Source organism: Camarhynchus parvulus, chromosome 10, assembly GCF_901933205.1.
Source record: "Camarhynchus parvulus chromosome 10, STF_HiC, whole genome shotgun sequence".
Lineage (NCBI taxonomy): Eukaryota > Metazoa > Chordata > Aves > Passeriformes > Thraupidae > Camarhynchus > Camarhynchus parvulus.
In genome coordinates this window covers 12,412,033-12,431,095 of record NC_044580.1, presented here as the reverse complement: position 1 = coordinate 12,431,095, position 19,063 = coordinate 12,412,033, and the positions used below count along the sequence as shown (strand labels likewise).

The following is a 19,063-nucleotide window of genomic DNA, read 5'->3' as shown; positions in this document are numbered from 1 at the left end:
TCACCCGAATAACAACAAAAATAGGGATATAGTGGTTTGGGGAAGCGGAGTCTCGGCCCCTCCGCCGCGCCCGCTCCCTGCGGAGCCGGGGCCGCCGCTGCCGCAGCGCCCGGGGCCGGCCGGGGCAGCGGGACCGGGGGCGGTGCGGGGAGGCTCGGCCTGTGCAGCCCCCTCCCTCCCATCTCCCCTCCTTCTCTTTCCTCTCTCCTCCCCTCCCTCCCTTCTCTCCCTCCTCCCATGCCAACCTGCTGCCGCCTTTGTCAGCGTAGCCCGGCGCTATGGCATCCTGCCGGGGTTTCAGGCTCGGGCTCTTCCTCGTCCTCCTCCTCCTCCTCCTGCTGGCCGGGAAGCGGCTGCTGCAGCGGCAGATGCAGCCCTGACGGCCGCGCTGCCCGCGCCAGAGGCAGGCGGAGCCCGCAGGTGAGCCCCAGGTGCGGGAGGGGGCGCGGGGCGGTGCGCTGGGGGCGAGGGGCGCCGGGGACAAGCCCCCCATGCTCTCCATCCCCAGGGATGCGCTGAGCACCCGGCGGTGCCCGGGAGCGGGCTCAGCACCGGCTCCCCGCGCTGGGCTGGGAGAACGAGGAGTAAGCGCAGGTAAGAGACCTCTCAGCCCCTGTGGGTGCCCCGGGGTCCTGCCTCTTTGTTAAGCTCTCTAGGAAAAGGGGATGCTCCAAAATCTTGAAACTCCGTCTGGGACTTCGGCAGCTCCACTTTAGTCCCGCACATCCGGATCTGCCCGGAGAGGGGCAAGTGGGTGACCCTTGGGCTGAGCCCCAGGGACCCCAACCTCCAAACGGAGTCTGAAGGGATGGGGATCAGGGAAACTGGACCCACCAGGGCGAGGGAGCAGGGTGGCAGTGAGATTGTTACAGACTTGCTGTGCAAAAATCCAGGATGCCCACAGATGGGATAAATTGCTCACATTTAATTCAATTAGACTTTTTTGTGTTTGTCTGTCAGTATTTTTAATGGTGTCTCCTTATACAAAAAATTCCGGTAAAAACGTGGCTTGGATGTGTCTCTAATGATGTATGGGGAGGGCAGTATTTGTGTGTGTCTGAATGGGCCAAGAGTTGGCAAAGAATAACCAAGAGTATATGATGCAGTAATAATTCCAGTAATTTATTGCAGTTTTAGAATGATTGTTTGCACTTTCCCAGATCGTAGAGATACCTTAACCTGGATTGCATAACTGAACCATGCAAACAATCAGATAATCAGCCTAATGTTACTGTGCAAGAAAAATCAATGGCAAACCCTGTTCAACTTGAGCTCTTTCACAGCCATGAGGGTCCCCTGCTTTTATCCACAAGTTCCCTATCAATTTATGCACTCAGATCCTTTAAAAACCGCTGAATTCTGGGGTGTTGAGGCAGCTGAAGTGTTGTGCAGAGTCCTTTTACAGCAGAGCCTGCCTCTGGTAAGGAGCTGGGTTTGTAAAGCGCGGTTTCCCAGGGCTCATTCACGCAGGATAAGAGCCAGAAAACAGCGGCTTATTCCTCCTGTGCTGTTCCCAGCGACCCCCGGTGACCCTCGGAGTGGGCTGGCAGCGGGATGCCCGGGAGGTGCGGGGTGTGCATCCTTCCCATGCACAGCAGCAGCAGCGAGCCGCTGGCCAGAGCGGTGCACAGGCACCCTGAGCTGCCGGCACGCAGCGGCTCCTTCCCTTCGGCTCTGGAGGAGTGAATAAAAACCACAGCAGGCAGCCAGCACCCACCTCCTCCTGTCCCAGGGACCGAGCCCACCCTGCTCCTGCGCAGCCACGGAGATGCTCCGGAGGAGACAGCCTGTGCCAGACTGGTCAGGAGGAGTTTTCTCATCAATGAAAGGTGGAGAGGAACAGTTGCCATTGCACGGGCAGGGCTCCAAAGTGTGTGTTTTAGTTTTCTTTTTAATGAGCGGCAGAAGGCTGGAGGGAGGAGGAGGAATAAGGTGTGTGGAAATGGGCATTGTTTCCCTGAGTGCCAGCTCCTGTGACTGTGTGCAGTGGAAGCCAGATGGGGCTCGAGGTCCCTATTCCTTCATCAGAAATTTCTTAATGTTTTGGCAGAGAAATGGATTTATGAGTGTGGGAGAAAACAAAAACTGAATTCCGTCTCGATGGGTTACATTTCATGTGAGGCAAGCGTTGCCTGCCTTGTTTTATAGTATCTGGTGTTGGGAAGGCAGGCTGAATGATTTATGAGCCCAAGTTAATAGTAAAACAGCATATCACTGGCTCTGTATTAATGTTGTGCTGTGCTGGAGTGGCTGGCTCTTTCTGAGGGGATTTATGCAAGGATCACTCTGCTGTTGCATTGCTGTAGAGGCATTCTGGGGTGGCCTGTTTGTCACCATGGGGGGGACAAAACAAGGATGCTGTTTCCCTCTTGGCTGGCAAATCAAAGGGAGAGTTACATCTGTGTGTTAGCTGCACCTGCTGTGGATATTGGGAGATGGGGAGAGCAAATGTCAGTGGCACAAAGAACAGGGAAGGAAATGAAGGAGGAAATAAGAGAGGAAGATAACGTGGTCTGTGTGCCGGTGGCCGTGATTCAGACTCGTGCAGGGCACCTTGCCACCCTGCAGCTGCTCAGGGAAGTCGAGTGGTGGGACTGTCTCTTGAATCCTCTGCTGGGGTTTATCTGCCCCAATGTGTGCTGCCCTTAGACCATTTGGCAGGGCAGGGTTTGGGCTGAAGGAGTCACAGGGAAGCAGCCAGGGCAACTGGGAAGCAGTTCTAATTCCATGAATTCCTGTGGATGGCAATTTTATAGAGTAGGCAGGAGATAAGGGGAGCACCCCCATCCCACTGCTGATTTGGGAGGTGGTAAGGATGGGAGGTGCATTCTGGCTTTCCTGCAAGGAAGCAAGATGCATGAAAGAGTCTGCAGATTCCCCTGGTCTGGAGAACCACAGGGGAGAGGTTTCATGGAGGCTTGGTTCCTAAAGACACCAGAAAATAGAACAGTATATTCCCTTTGTGCAGCAGAGAGCTCCTCTGGGGATGGAGCTTGCAATTGTAATATTCTTGGACTTCTCCTCCAGAGGCTGAGCCAGTGGGTTAGTGGTAAGATGAGAGCTCAGTTCATTGCTCCTGGTGCAGGGCAAGAAGACATAGATTTGTGGTAAGTCTGGAGCTCATCTGTGTGCAAGGAGAGCCAGCCCCCATCGACTGGCTGTGCAATCTGATGCTCCACAAGCCCCTGCTGGGATATAATTGTGCTATTAGAGCAGCAAATGTCAAATCTCGGGAAGCTGAGTCAAAGCGACCCTTCCAATGTTAATATAACAAAATCATTAAGGATGAAATGTTAAGTGGCTCCTTTGGTCAGAGATGGTCTTGGTGGAGATAAATAAGCCAGATCCCATCCCTTTGTGTGGGGAACTCCATGTGTCTGGAGACCAAAGTCAGTTTGAGGAGGGGTTTGGAGGGTGTGTGTGGCAGCTGGCAGTGAGGGGAAGGCACGAGGACCTTGGTGGAATTGAGGCCATCTGAGGGGACCCTGTGTGCTGCTCTTGCTGTGGGTGCTTCCATTTGCTTTGCTGCTTTTGACTGATTCGTGACCCTGTACCCTCTTTAAAAGGCCTTCCTGTGCTCATTTCAGAGCTCTGCATTTATGTGCCACGTCTAGCTCTGTTCTGGTCGTGCTTTGAGAGATACTGAATGAGCACGGACATAATGGCTCGGATGGTGCCTGGCCAAGTGCTTGGCACCCGGGATGTGGCAGCTCCTGGGCTGGCCTGCCAAGAAGCACCTGTCTTTGTCGCAGGCTGTTAGGAGGCTTGACAAGAGGCAGAGGAGCTTAATGTGCCACTAAAAATTCTGGCACCAGGTTTTTTACATCCCTGAACCAGGAAACAAGATTCCAAGGCCCTTATATATTATCCTTAGGGGTAGTACATCCTGTTCTTCACAGCCCCAATCTGTTGGTGCTCCACTAGCAGCGATGTTTCTGATGCTTTGGCACAAGGGAGCACCAATTTCCATGCTCAGGCTGAAGCCCAGAGATATCTTTCATACCTAAAATTCTGTCACACCAAAAAGCTGTTTGTGAACAGCCAAGGGGTGAAGAAGAAATTATTCCAGCTCCTAGCTAGCTTTCTTTTCCTCAAGGCCTATATCTGAGTTTGCAACCTGCCTTTTCAGTTTCCACCTCCCATAGCTGAGTCTCAGTTGAACGAACTGGCTGAATTCCCACCTGAGCAGGTTCAGCTCTCTCCTGGTCACCCTTGTCTCAAAGCCTCTGTCACATCCCTGACCTCTCACTGCTTTATAGCTGACTGTCACCTGCCAGGCTTGGGTCTGGGAGCACAGGGGTGGGACTGGGCTAACCCAGCCTAGCTGGGCTCTCCTGCTTTGGGTCTGTGCTTCAGTGCCTCTGCCTTTCTGCTTGTGTATGGATTGGGGTCCCCAAAACAAGGGTCCTTCTTGGTGCTAAGTACAAGCAACATGAGACTGGGGGTATGCAGCAGGGCTTCCACTCAGCTTACTGAGCTTGTCATCACTCAGCAGCCTTGCAAATCAGGCTGCACCTGAGTTTTACCAGATTCATGGTGTTTACAAACCTGAATTGAAGTTAAAACCTTCGGTTACACAAAGAATGGCTTGGTGCAAAGGAAAGATTTTCAAGAAGCTGTACCTGGGATATCCTCACTGGGACGAGAGAGTAAAGACAGGAGGGTGGGGAACAAAATGGGTTGACACTTTTCAAAAATACATTCGTGCAAACTGGCTACTTGGGTGTTTTAGCAGGAGTGTGAGTGGGGAGAAGGCAGGTTGCTGGTGGGCCAGTGCAGGGTGTGCATCAGGCTGTGAAAATGTACATCCAGGTGAGGGGCTGGCAAGAAGCTGTGAATTTACAAATAGGAGGAGATAGTTGCTTTTGCTGGTATTCAGCCTGGAGGTGACAAAAAGACATATTTTCACTCCTGCCCCAAGTGGCAGATTTATAACATGCAGAAAATTGACTTGGAATGCCAGCTCCCTGTCAGCTGGGAATGTCTCTGAGCCCCACACGTGAAGTTTATTCTGTGAGAACTTGGTAGCCCTGATGGTAACTAGCAGAGTTTGGACCTAGCATGGGAGCATCATTAATGGTGGCATGTCAGAGAAATACAAAGGCAGGCTGTGAAAGAGGCTGTGCCTCCAAGCACACTCTGCTGAGAGAACAAGGATACAAGCACCCTCCTCCAGCCTTTTGCATTACTTCTTGGAGCTGAGCACAGAGCAGTAAAACATTTTTTCTCCTTTGTCAGCTGGCAGAAGAGTTGTGCTGCTATGCATAATAGAGGAGCTTTAAAAGCAAACATGCATGCAGAAGAGGTGTTGGAAAATCCCTGTAGCCATTGCTTTCTGAGAGCTGTGTTTACAATCACAGAAATCACATTCACGTTGCTGCTGCTCAGCTCCTGATCACACACAGTAGAGAGATGTTATTTAAATAAACAATGGAGTTCATATGGAGGTTTGTTTCGTATTCTTTTAGGTAGCTATTTGTTATGACAGCTGAAGTACTCTGGCTTCTGACACTGACAGCAATCACTGATGTGTGATGTCAGGGCAGGAGATGGAACAGGAGCCCTGGATTCTGGAGTGGTGCTCAGGAGTCCTCAGGTCTTTGACCAGAATGTGCCTTTTAGAATGAGTAATAATAAACCTTGCAATGTTGACTTCAGTGCTTTGCCATTTGGGTGGATATTCTGCACTTGATGGAGGAGAGGCCAGTTCCAGGGGGCATCTAAGGGTGGCAGTGAATGGGGGAAGATAATGTACCTTTTTGGGAGACTGAGAAGATTTTTGTCATTCCTATCAGTAAGAATAACAAAGACAGGGTGACCAAACACAGCAATTGGCAGACTGCATCAGCCTGTGCTCTGTCTTTCCTAGTAGGCAACAGCAGAGACGCCGACAAGGATATTCACAATAGATGGATGAAAAATCATCAACATCCTTTCCTAATCCATAATCGCTAAAGGTTGTTTTCCATTCTGAAAGTGCTGGGGTTTATATTCTCCCCAAGATGTTTGCTAGTGTTAGCTGTGCTTGTTCAAGCTATTCCTGTTATCCACATAAATGTGAAGCTTTTGCTCTTCACCTCTGCCCTGTCATTTCGGGATGGTGAATGGAAATGCACTTCTAGGCTTCACTGGGAGCACATCACTGAAGAGGATGTTCTCTGTCCTTGATATTTCTCTGTCTTCAAATCCATCCTGATTGGCAGCCAGCCCTCTAGCATCTGCTGGATAGGTTTCAAGGTTCAGTAAGATTTATTTTTTTTTAACTCCTTCTGTTCTTTGCTAGATTTTGAACTTTAGAGTCCAGTTGGGGCCCACACACACTTTTCATGTGGGACCTGGCAAATTTTCCATTCCTGAAAAGGTATTTCTGGAAAAAAATATCTGGTCAAAGTATCCAAAGGAGATAATTCAGAGCAGAGGAGAAAATAATGGTTTAAAGTAAGCAAGATGGCAATTATGTTCTCAGATAACTTCTAAAAACCTGTCAGAAGTTTATTGACAGAAAATCTTCTTCAGAGCCATTTGCATTCAGATATGAAAATATGTCATGGTGCAGTAGATCAGCCCTGGTTAGGCTAGGACTGAAATGATTGCAGACAAATTGATGCTTAAACTGTGCTTTGAACCTATCGCGAGTTGGTAAAAAATTCCGTGCAGGCTATTGTCTATCTGCCATTAGTTCAGCCTCCCCAACGCTTCTTCTGTTTATTCACTTGGTTGCTTTAGTAGACATTGGCATAAAGGAGCCTTCTTGGATAAAACCCCGATTCCATTTAAGTATCGATTTATTGGATGCTAGGATTGCAGCCTGAAGCTCAGGACATGAGGATGGGTTATAAAAGCAAGCCCTGGATGGCATGGTTAGGGAGCCAGGCCCCATCTCTGGCTGAGTTGCAAGGCCCTGGGTATTACTTGTGGGTGACTTACAATCTTTTTTGTGTTGCTGTAGAAGTGGAACGTGGTTTCCAGGCTAAACGGCAAAATACGCTTAAGCCATGGAGTCCAACCAGGAATCCTCACTCTTCCTGGTGAAGATATTGGAGGAGCTGGACACAAAGCAGAATACTGTTTCTTACCAGGATCTCTGCAAGTCCCTGTGTGCAAGGTTTGATTTATCCCAGTTGGCCAAGCTTAGAAGCGTGCTGTTTTACACTGCTTGCCTGGATCCTAATTTCCCAGCGACTTTGTTCAAAGACAAAATGAGATGCACTGTAAACAATCAGCAATCAAAGAAAATCATGGTTGCAGCAGATATAGTAACAATATTCAACCTCATACAAATGAACGGGGGAGTGGCCAAGGAGAAGCTCCCAGTTGCAAGGCACAAAGTGAAGAAGAAGGAGTCCTTCGAGTCCTGCAGGTCTGACACAGAGATCTGCAATATGGCAGACTGTGTGCCGGACTGCGTGCCCAACTGTGAGCTCAACGACCAGGACTTTAACCGGGGCTTTCCAGTCAGAAGGTCTTCAAAATGCAGAAAGATGGACTGCAAAGACTGCCAGCAGTTCGTCCCCTCGTCAGAACCCAACTTCTTGCTTGGTGTTAATAAGGACATGAAGGGCCGGGCTGCCTCTCTGGACAGGCTGCAGGCACTGGCATCCTACTCCATTGCCACGTCCCCACCATGTGAGATGCAGAGTACCTACTTCCCCATGAACATTGAAAATGAATCTATTTCAGACCAGGATTCCTTGCCCATAAGTGCAGGCTTAAAAGAAACTTTCATTTCAAATGACGAGCCGTTCATGATGCAGTCGTGTGTCCAGAAAAGAAATATATTCAAAGAAGATTTTCATAATCTGATTACAATATCTCCCAACTTAATACCATCCAACAAAACACCAGAAGATGGACACAGAGAGCCTCAGAGCAGGAAAGAAAGCTCTAAGCAGACTTTCTTCAACCATAGCTTTGAAATGCCATACAGCAGCCAGTACTTGAATCCAATTTATTCTCCTATACCGGACAAAAGGCGAGTGAAGCATGAAAGTTTAGATGATCTTCAAGCTTCAACATATTTTGGCCCAACTACTGTTCTTGGACCACAGGAAACCAAAAAGTGGACTGGAAAGCCAACCAAGCAAACTGCCTGGCCAGCTAAAAGCTGGAGTTTAAATACTGAGGAGGTCCCTGACTTTGAACGCTCATTTTTTAATAGGAAGCAGTCTGAAGAGAAACCACGATACCAGAGTTCGAGCAACCCATCTCCAAACTTTCCTTCAGTTGACAGGCATCAGTCCTACCTAAATGCAAAGGATCAGCAACCAATTATGCAGGCAAACTATGCTGTGAAACCCAATGGGCATAAACCTAAGGAAATTCCTTCCATTCTAGATGTGGAGAAACACGAGCCAGTCAAAAAGTTTAAGGATAAAAGCATTAACTGTACTTCTGTGCAGATCTTAAGCATTGACAGGACCATGAGTGTTGGGACACAAACGGAGCAGCAGGTTCTGGAGCACAAGAAGTGCAAGGATTTGTGTGCAGCAGGCCAAGCCAAGTACGGCGAGCGGCACTCTCTGAAGCAGTCAGATGACGACTCTGAGATCGTGAGTGATGACATCAGTGACATTTTCAGGTTTTTGGATGACATGAGTATCAGCGGGTCCACGGGAGTGATGCAGTCCTCGTGCTACAACAGCACTGGCTCCTTGTCTCAGATGCATAAATCAGACTGTGAGAGCTCACCTGAGCACAATTTGACTAAGATCTCCAATGCGAGTGCCTGTAACAAACTGGATAAAGTGGTCAGGGCAGATGTCAGTAACGCAGATGATGAACTGAAAACGAGTGTCTGCAAATTAGTCTTGAGGATCGGTGAAATAGAGAAGAAACTGGAATCTCTCTCAGGTGTCCGAGAAGAAATCTCTCAAGTCCTGGGAAAATTAAGCAAGCTGGATCAAAAAATCCAGCAGCCAGAGAAGGTCAGTGTACAAATAGATCTCAACTCTTTGACGAGCGATGCCGCGTCAGATGAGAGCAACTCCCCGCAGATATTTCAGTGCCACAATACTCCTCATGGAGGCAAACTGGAGAATAATCCAGAATGGTGCTGTTCAGATGCCAGTGGAAGTAATAGCGAGAGTCTTCGAGTAAAAGCCTTAAAAAAAAGTTTGTTTACTAGGAGATCATCAAGATCACTTACAGAAGAAAACAGTGCGACCGAATCCAAAATAGCAAGTATTTCAAACTCTCCCCGAGACTGGAGAGCTATTACTTACACCAACCAAGTTGGCATTACAGAGGAGGAGGTGAAAGAGAGAGATGGAGGAGAAAATAAGGACTGGCACAGGAAGTCTAAAGAGGTAATTTCAACTTTAACTCACATAATAAATGCTTAAAAATAATGTGGTTATGAATGCCTTCCACAGTCATCACAAGCCTCGGGGTATGACAATGCTTTGCCTTGCCATGTTATGCCTGCCTTTATTGTTATCATAATTGAGTGATTTTGTACCTGTAGGTTCTTGCTTGGCAGCTGCAAAATGGCCAAGTTGCTTCTCAAAATCTTTGCTTTTTTGCAAAGAAAGGGTGGTAATGTGGGTGACATCTTGGGAAGGTGATGCTATTCTTCATCATCTGCAGCAACATAAGGAGGCCTGGTAATTACCTTGGTGGAAAGGGTGTGGGGAAAATTGAAATTGTCTAGTGATTGTTTTAGAAGGGATATTTTGAAATTGAATTGTGATGGCTTTTTTCAGAGAAGTATGTACATATTTAAAAGCCAACAAAATAGATTCATGGATTCAAATCCCTCAAGGAAAGAAACCCTCATTATGTGTGCTGTGAGATGCTCACTTTAGTTATGTTCTCTCTATCTGACTTTCATGGTCATTTAAATGAGTCTTAAACCTCCTGTTGTGGAACTGCAGCGTAGTTGTGCTCTTGGTTTGGCTGGGCAGAAAACCCTGCCCATGCTCCCAGCAGCTTCCCTGTGCCCCCTTCAGTGTCCCCATGGATGTCCTTGGGGCTCTGGGTGCTGCTCTGTGAGACTGCATGGGGTGGGTGCTTGTTCCTGTTTGGGGAGGGGGTCCTGCAGCCCCTTGTCAGGCTTGCTGTGCCTTCTGCAATGGGGTGTGAGGGCAGAGAAGGGTTGAGAACAAAGAGGAAGAGGTTTGGTGGAAAGAGGTATGCTTGGGTGAACAAGAAACCACAAACCATGGGTTATTGCTAGACTGCAGAGGGGGAGGAAGGCCATCCTTAGTCAGCCCAAACCTTGGCTTTTGTGTACATTGCTTTGCTTAGGATGACATGCTGATTTTGAGACTCCCTCCCACACACCTTCAGTGGCCTGGGGCTGACACTGGATGGTACCATGGATGCTGCAGTGTCAGGCTGGGGGCATCCCTGAAGAATAATTCATGTTAGGATTTGATCTGGAAACAGAAACCTGGAAGCCTCTTGTGTCTCTCAGCTTTTGCAGATCAGCTGGGCTTCTCTGGATGTCAGGGCCATTTTCAGAATATTTTTTTGATCTCTGAACAGCACAAACCCTAAATTTCTTCTGCTATGTCAGCATTGTGTTCGTGTTGGAGTGGTGTCTGTAAAATACCTCAATACCTCTTTGGTTTGTGAGAAGAAGGCGGGCAAATGGATGAAGGCCATCCAAAACCTTTATCCTAGCTGATCTATTTTTTATCATATGGTGCTTCTGAAAGGAATATCTCTGTCTTTTGTGTTTAACTCCCTCATAGTCTTGTTTTTTCTCTCAAATTCTTTTAAACCCTATTGCAGGCAGACAGGCAATATGAAATCCCACAGCCACATAGACTCTCTAAACAGCCAAAAGACGCTTTCTTGATTGAACAAGTCTTTAGTCCTCATCCCTACCCTGCATCACTCAAGTCACACATGAAAAGCAACCCTCTCTACACAGACATGAGGTTGACAGAGCTGGCTGAAGTGAAACGTGCCCAGCCATCATGGACCATAGAGGAATACACGAGGAATTCGGGGGATAAAGGCAAGATTGCAGCCTTGGATCTACAAGTGAGTCTCATTTGTTTAATTTGAATGGCTTGATTGCAAATGGATGTTGCCAGAATATGTATTTAAGAAGGGATTTGGATAGCTCAGGAAAGAGCTGTGGATTGTTGAGCCTCTAATCTTGCTGATCCCTATCCATCCTGGCCAGGGACAATGAAGAATGTGAATGTTTTGTTTCTGAATTGTGATCCTTGACAGGCTGATGCTCCCAGCTTATTCTGCAATGGCGAGACATCTTCTGAGCCATTGTGGCTTTAGTAGCTCTAAAGAAGAGTTGGGGAATAAGGGAGTGCAGAGGTGAGCTGGTCCCTAACTGCAGCAAGGCAGAGTGGTGCAGGAGCTGGGACTGCTGCCTTTTCCTCTGACTCTGAATTATTCACAGGGAATTGCAATGTTAGGTTTGGTTTTTTTTTCCATTTTACTAGGAACACAAGACATCAAATACTTGTAGAAGATGTTCAATACCATGACTGGTTTTGAAACACGTCACTGTGGAAGCTTTGAAGTGGCTGTTGGAAACCAGCCAGGCAACTAATGCTGTGTCTAGTTCGCATTTTGGTTCAGCTTGGAAGTGTGCAGGCTCTTGTGCAACAAGCAGAGGAGACACATTCAAATTTTGCATTCATGTTTTCCCAACACGAAATCACAAACCTGACATAAAATAAGCACCCACATTGGATACCCTGTGTAGTCTGATAAACACAACACATCTTTTAGGAAGGAGGGAAGGAAGGTATCTGAGCAGAGGTTTAAAGAGGAGACCCGAAGGATGACATGCAAAATGTGTAAAAACCAAAGAAATGTTGCACTTCTTGGTCTCAAAACCTAAAATGTGTCACACAATGAAATCCACAATGATGTGCAAATAACTGTGTATCCTTTATATGCACTTTGACAGTAGAATGTAGGACCAGTGGGGAGGTCTGGTGCTGACCTCAGGCATTTTGGGTTCTGTGGGCAGCAGTCTGTGGGGTGTGGCTGTGCTCAGGGAGGGAGTCTGCTTGTCTCCACAGCTTGTCTGCCAGGGAAAGCATCATGGAAGAGTCTGAGACTTTGCTGCTCCATGCCAGCCCTAAGCCAGCTCCAAACCCATCAGACTAATCCCTAGGAAAGCATTAGGATGCTGTGCCTCAGGACCCTGAGCTGGCTGATTTGGATTTGAAACCATCACCCACACAGTGCTGTAGTGCAACTCCCATGAATGTTTGTGCAGGAATTTGTGCACAACAAATTCACCTCCTTGCTTGGCTCATGCAAACTTCCCTGTCCTCACCAGCCCCTGCTCCTTGCTGTGACTGAAGTGCACTCACAGAGAAACCAAGCAGCACAGGGAGCAGGCTGCATCTTGCCTCAGCTCCCTGCTGCTTTTTGGGTCTTAAAAGCTTTAGATGGCTTACTAAATTCCTAACCCTGGCATTGCAGGCTGTGTGCTAGGGTAGGAATGGGCTGGAAGAAGTTCCTCTGCAGCAGGCAGTCACAAAGCATCACTTACCTGCTGTGTGAGGCAATAAGGGAGGTGATATTTGGAAGCAAAGCCCCTCTGGGAGAAGTGTTCTCCATCTGCTCCTCGTTGGGCTGTTTTGTTCTCTGTAAGCAGCTCTGCATGGCTGTGAGCAAACCAGAGAAATCGGCTTATTGACATCATTTATCTTTAGGATAAAGGTGATAGAAGTTTATTATCTTAGGATAAAGGTGATAGAAGTTTACTGGTTTGATTCTCTCCCTCCAAAAAGATTGTCAGAATTGCGTCTACCCTGCAAAGCCCATGTCTAGACTTTATAATGGAGCTTACTGACAAACTTAAAAAATAGACACAGACTGATGAGTGGGGTTTTTTTCCCAGTGATTAAGTTTATTAGAACTGAAAGTAAATACATTATGCCTTAATGAACATTCCTACGTCTGGCAATGAAATGGGAAAGGAAGCTGATTAACAGTAATGGGCCTTTTTAATAATGCATCTTCCTTCTGAAGTAGTTAACAGGTCAATGCCAAGGCAGATGGGTCCAAAACTGCAATTTCCTTGAAGCATACTATTGCTATCTTTGGGGTTTTTCTACCTTTGTTTACTTAAAATTTCTCCTGGAGCCTGACAAGTCTGCTGGGTTTTCCTCCAAAAAAAGAAACTGCAAAACTAGTCAGGCCCAAAGCTTGTCCCAGGTGTGGGCTCCGTGTGAGATTCATTGCTTTGCTTTGTGTGTGATGATCCACTGGGATCAAACAGTATCAGGCTATTTTCTGATGCCTTTAGAGATGAGATTGCTGCCTTTTTTCACAAGGCTGAAACAGGTCGTTCAAAGCCATAAAGATACAATCACAGGTGTGGCTGATGGCCTCTGTTTCAGCATCCTAACACTATCATAGAGGTGTCCATTAAATGATCATAAAACCATTGCTCAGTCACCAATGTTTATTTTTGAGATAGCTATAGAATCACTTCTTTTAGTAGTTCTTTACATAAAACAAATGCTGCTATCAGGAAAAGCAAAGTTTCAACCAGTAGCTCGTGGCCACAAAATCTGAATTAGTCAATTAAAGGCTAAAGGATTAGTCAAATCCGTCTCAAGTCAGCGGGAGTTTCTTTGCAGAGTCCAACAAGCTTTGGATCAGGACTGTTACAAGCACAGAAATAGTGTCTGTTAGGGTATTCTAACTGTAATATTTTTATATGGAATTTTTTTTTTTAAATGGGCTTTTGGAGCCTCAGATAAAGGAGACAGCTTTGGGGAAATGCTGTCATTTTTCAAAATGGTCTTCTTGCTTTACTCCTTTCTGCTGATAAGTTCAATATTATGTGTAGAGCTTGAGTTTCTCCAGTTTTCCTCTTTTTTTTCCTCTAAAACAGAGGTTAAAGGGGAGAAAAAACAAGCAAGGCTGAAATGGAAAGCTTTAAGAGCTCATAAATACTTAGGAACAAAAAGCTGTAAGACATAAAAAATAAGTAATTCAGATGGAAATACTGATGAAGTTCTGCAGGCTGCCTGTCTCCCCAGGCAATGCCATTCCAGAGGAGGGGTCTGTAAATTGCCCCTGCAGCAGGGCTGGGTGCTGGATGCCCTGCAAGCAAATTGTGGTGACAAAATTAGGGTTAGCTTTATAAAATGTAGTGCATGAGGAGCATATATTAAGAACCTTTCCCATCAGCTGAGCTTTAATAATTTAAAAATTATTAACAGTAACAGGCCGGCACTTGCTGACACCTCTGCTGTCGAGCAGATTAAAGGGATCTTATTTAAATGCCAGCCAAGATGACGAAGTTTCCGGTAAATCAGAGGTACGTGAGGGATTTTGGAGCAGAATCTTACTGTTGCAAGAGCCTATTTTTGCAGTATTTTTTTACCACTTTCATCAGCTTGGGACCAGGAGATGAAGGGGTGTGAAAAGTGTCAATAACCCACTTTATCCTGACAGCAGATCCAGGTGCAGTTGGATACATCTGCTTTGCTCGCTTATTTTATTAATGACAGACCCCAATCAATTAACAACCGTTTCCTTTTGATTTTTAGACTCAAGAATCTTTAAACCCAAACAACTTAGAGTACTGGATGGAAGACATTTACACTCCTGGCTACGATTCCTTGCTGAAACGGAAAGAAGCCGAGTTCAGGAGGGCAAAGGTTTGCAAGATCGCTGCTCTGATCGCGGCGGCCGCTTGCACGGTAATCCTGGTCATCGTGGTGCCCATCTGCACCATGAAATCCTGAGCCTGGGCACATCCCTGTGACCCCCAGCCACCTGGGGCTCGGATAGCTCACGCTGTGTGACAAATGGCTGCTGGCAAAACTGTGAGGAGTTCGCTAAGGGACGATGCTCTGAGGATATCCTGGTGGAGAATGGAGGTGGAACGCAGAACAAGTAGAGATACATTTTTGGAAAAGTCTTATTTTAAATAACAGACTGTGTGGTGGAGTTAATGGGAACTCGGTTCGATTTTTATGCATTTTTAAAAGTGCAATATTTTTTTTTTTTCCTAAAGGAATGGTATAATGTTTTACAGAATCAGAGACTGATGAGAATCCAGGCAAGAGAGGAAAGCTGTCTGAGATATGTTGAGGTGTGGGTACATGGAGGTAGCACTGTATAGAAGGGAATGTTCTATATGCATCACATTGAGGAGCTAGGGAAGTCTTAACAGCTCTCTACAGTGTTGAAAACTCTGAATGTATTGTATTTATTTTATAGTATTTATGTATTTCATGATCATTTGTTCGAAAGCAGACTGTGTAGCTGTGAACAAAGTTCATTCCTACGTTCAGATTAAAAAGGGCTCTTTCTATTTGGTCTTGCCCTAAGACCCACTCTATCATCACTGAGTACTTAGTTAAGGGCAATGTGCTGCAGACCAAAAAGATTATGTTTTAAAGCAATCACAAGAGGTTTTAGTTACTTCTGTTGAATAACATTTGCATAGAGCTGGCAAACTTGCCTTGCCAAAAGGGTATTCTTTACCTCTGCAGACAGTGAAATTGTCTCAATTTCACTCCTGCCAGCAAACAAAGCTGGCAAATCAAAGCAACGCTCTGTTAAAGTTCTTGGAAATGTCATCTGAACAGTTACAATTTTTTTCCCCACAAAGTCTTTGTGCCTTTTTTTAGACTCTAGGTTAAATAGAACTGTTTAATTTTTTGCTATTTTAAGCCCATACCATAAATCACAGCGTAATGGGTACTAATGGAGGTCCTTTTCCTGCAAGCCTTCTATACAGTTCCGAGTGCTCCTCAAGCAGCAGGGCTGGTGGTCACTGAGCACTTACATTAAGGGCACAATTTCTCAGCACTGGCAGAAACTTGCTGCTGGTGCAATGCATTCAGCACAGGGAGATCTCTTGCTTCCCTCTTGCTAATGTATTTAAGAATGATGGTTGAATCTACTGGACAGCAAGCAGTCTATCCCATGGGAAATGTCCATTTGATGCTTTATCCCAAATGCAAATAGCAGGTTCGATGGAATTCTCAGGCTGGGACAGAAATTGCCTGTCATGGTTAGTGAAAGCAAAAAACCCAGACAGTATTACTCTTCTGTCAAGTACAGAAAAAAAAAAAAAAAAAAGGATTTTCAGGAAATAGTGTGATCTTGCTGGTCCTCCAAGGGGAAGGAGATTCTTTTAGTGAATGCTCTTTATGTAGGGTAATTTTGGTTTCTTCAGAGGCAGCCTCCCTACACAATGACACAGCAGCTAAGTAAGCACTGGATGCTCCTTCCTCTGGCTCTCTGGGATGTGCTGCACTCACTGTTTCTGACTGGTTTAAAAAAAGTATTGAGGCAAGGGTGTGTGGGAGGTGAAGGCTTTGTTGTGACTTTAGATGCGTGTCAGTTCTTTCCTGCAGTTGGAGAGCTGTTTATGTGCTGCTCACGTGCTGTGCTTTATTTAGGGATAGGTGATTCCTAAGACTGTTGATCTATCAGGAAAATAACTGTAAGCACAGGGTTGGATGTCCCATCAGCAAACAGAGAACAAGAACAGGCCCACAGACAAAACCTGTGCCTGCCTGGCCTGAATCCTGACCCAAATTCTCTGACTTTGGCCCATTCATAATACTAAGCTAATTTCTCTTTCCTCCCAGATGCTGCAGGATGGAGTCGCAGCAGGGAGGGAGCAATTCACACTGTCTATTTTAGGCTGCCTTTGGTTGTGGTGTGATTCAGAGCACCCGAGCCCAGGAGCTCAGGATCTGTGCGTAGTAAATGTAGGCAGGTAGAGAAACCTCTGGGGACAATTCAGAGCTGCCAGCAAGATATCTAATATTAGACATGGGAAAAACACTCTGGAGGACACTGCTCTGCAGTTTACCTCATGCACAATTTAGGTTGATTGTCTATGTAGAAAAAGCTATTCCTGGTTCCAGGTAATGTCAGGAAGCCCTCTGACAGCCCTCCCTGGCTGCTGGAGGGAGCAGTGTGGGGGCGCAGGGTCAATCCCCCATCTGCCCACACCAGCAGTGACAAGTCCCTTGGAGGGGCAGGAGGAGTGGGGACAGACCCCCTGCCCTCTCCAGCCCCTCTGGCCCTGCTGCCCCCAGCCCCAAATCAGCAGCCCTTTCACCAGGGCATCTCAGTAATCTGATTTTAGAAAATATCAGCCTAAGGGGAGGCATGAGATGGCTGTGGGAGGTGTTACTGATCACAGGGTTTATCTGTGCAACTCATCCAGCTGGCACCAGATAAGTCTTTGCATTAGAGATGCCCAAAATCCTGGGAAGGGTCTGCAGGTTATGGAGCTGTGGGTGATGTGAAGCTGGACCAACCCAAGCACTCAACATCCCAAACATCCAAGCTGCCTCCTCATTTACTGAGGTGCTTTTGCCCATCCTTACTTTGCACAAGCAGCCAGCAGCACCCACTCCATTGGCTTCCTTACACACCAGACTGTGGTTGGTCAAGGGTTCCCTCCAGGAGCCTGAGGGGAGCTGGGAGAGCAGAGCCTGGCTCCCTGCTCCACAAACACCTCTGTGAGCCACTGCCTGCCATCTCCTCCACTCCTGGCAGCTCCTTGGCACCCCTGGGATGTGTATCCCACGCCATTCCCAGTGGGATTTGCATCTGGCACAGAGCCCTTTAGAAAACAGGCAAGGAGATGGAGCTTTGGGATGCTGCTGCTGCTGGAGGAGAGCAGCCAGGGAAGGAGGAAGCTTGCACAGAGAGTACAAACTGGGTGAAATCCTGACATATTAACCTGCAAGAATATTGTGATCCACCTTGTGAACCAGTTACCAACTAGAATACACTGTATACCATATGATAGACTTTTGTATAAAAAAAAAGAAATTAAAGCTATAGGTACATTGTAATCCTTGGTGTGATTGAAAAAGTGTCCTAGATTGTATAACTTAATTAAAATTATGATGAGCATATTGAACTGTTTTTCGTATTTATGCCTTATAAACTTGATATATTACACATGATAAAATGAAACTGCAAAAACTATAAGAAAAGATATTCCATTTTGGGGGCAAATTCCATTTTGCTTTTCCTAAAAATAAGAGTGCTGCTTTAAATGAGCTTAATAAATCATGTGTGCAGAAGAGCAAGAGTAGGATATGTCCCCAAATGACTTTTTAGGATTTTTTTTTAAATGGGGCTTTGGTTAATGTACTATGTAATAATTTTATTTTATAATGTTACTGTACAATGTTGCCTTTTGGTTCATTTAAATATAACACCAAATAAACTTGAAAATTACAGTGTCCTAAGTTTTAATGAAACAGTTATAATAATTTATTACTCCATTGCTTTTCCTGTTTTTTTTTTTTCCCCAGGGACATCAAGATAGCCATGGGATGTGAGTGTCTCAGTGTTAGATAACTAAGCAGCCTATCTAGTTCTTGGCAGAATTGCTAATGGATTTCTAACTTGTGAAATAATAAGATGGCAGAAGATAATGAAAAATGAGTTTGTTTGGTCTCTTTTAAAAGCTCCTTTTCATCACATTGTTTGGGCTTCTGGAAGATTAGCTCTTGACACTAATCATATTTCATTTGATAGGTTATTTCATGCCTGAGTTTTGCCATATTAACTGTTTTAACAAGGTCATGACTAATATTTTGGTACCTCTTTAACGTACATGTTTATGCAACCCCTGTCCCTTTTATGTCAGTACTATAGATAAGTGTTTATAATCACCTGTGAACAGGCTGCCAGTTTATTTAGGGTCCCTGTATGAATTTAATTTGCTGCGTGCTAGTTGTTAATTGCAAAATCAGGTTGTCTTAAAATTCCAGGTATTGAAACAGAGGTAGAGCTGAACCTACCACTGTCAGAGGTTACAGAGGGCAGCTGGGGAAGAGGACTCATAAACAATGGGCAGTGACATAAGAGCACAGTGATGCGAGGTCCTGAATTCCTCCTCTCTGCTGCACAAACATGAAAACACGGTGATGTGAGGTCCTGATTTCCTTCTCTCTGCTGCACAAACACCTTCAATGCGTTGGTTTTGTAGTTTTGGTCAGGATGGGGAATGCTGAGTGCTCTCTGCAGGGCCAGACCAGCAGCTCCCACCTTGGGTGCTCACGTGTTGTGAGTCAGGCTGCAACCACAGGACCTCATGGAGGGCTTGTCAGTCACAATTTGGTGCTGGTTT

General features: G+C 46.1%; 1 protein-coding gene across 1 annotated transcript; it reads left to right on the top strand.

The window, feature by feature from the left end:
• Window positions 1-251: 251 nt before the first annotated feature.
• Window positions 252-18,200, top strand: MINAR1 (membrane integral NOTCH2 associated receptor 1). The gene is made up of 4 exons (XM_030955636.1): window positions 252-420; window positions 6,950-9,305; window positions 10,735-10,989; window positions 14,493-18,200. The coding sequence occupies exons 2-4, from the start codon at window positions 6,996-6,998 to the stop codon at window positions 14,688-14,690; spliced, it is 2,763 nt and encodes a 920-aa protein (XP_030811496.1). The 5' UTR covers window positions 252-420; window positions 6,950-6,995; the 3' UTR covers window positions 14,691-18,200.
• The last annotated feature ends 863 nt before the right edge of the window (window positions 18,201-19,063 follow it).

What these genes read in the sequence shown, in the direction of transcription:
- MINAR1 (XM_030955636.1), top strand. Translation starts at nt 6,996, where the DNA reads ATGGAGTCCAACCAGGAATCCTCACTCTTCCTGGTGAAGATATTGGAG. An exon ending in GGCACAGGAAGTCTAAAGAG is followed by an intron (nt 9,306 to 10,734) that starts GTAATTTCAACT and finishes ACCCTATTGCAG; the next exon opens with GCAGACAGGCAATATGAAAT. An exon ending in TTGCAGCCTTGGATCTACAA is followed by an intron (nt 10,990 to 14,492) that starts GTGAGTCTCATT and finishes TTTGATTTTTAG; the next exon opens with ACTCAAGAATCTTTAAACCC.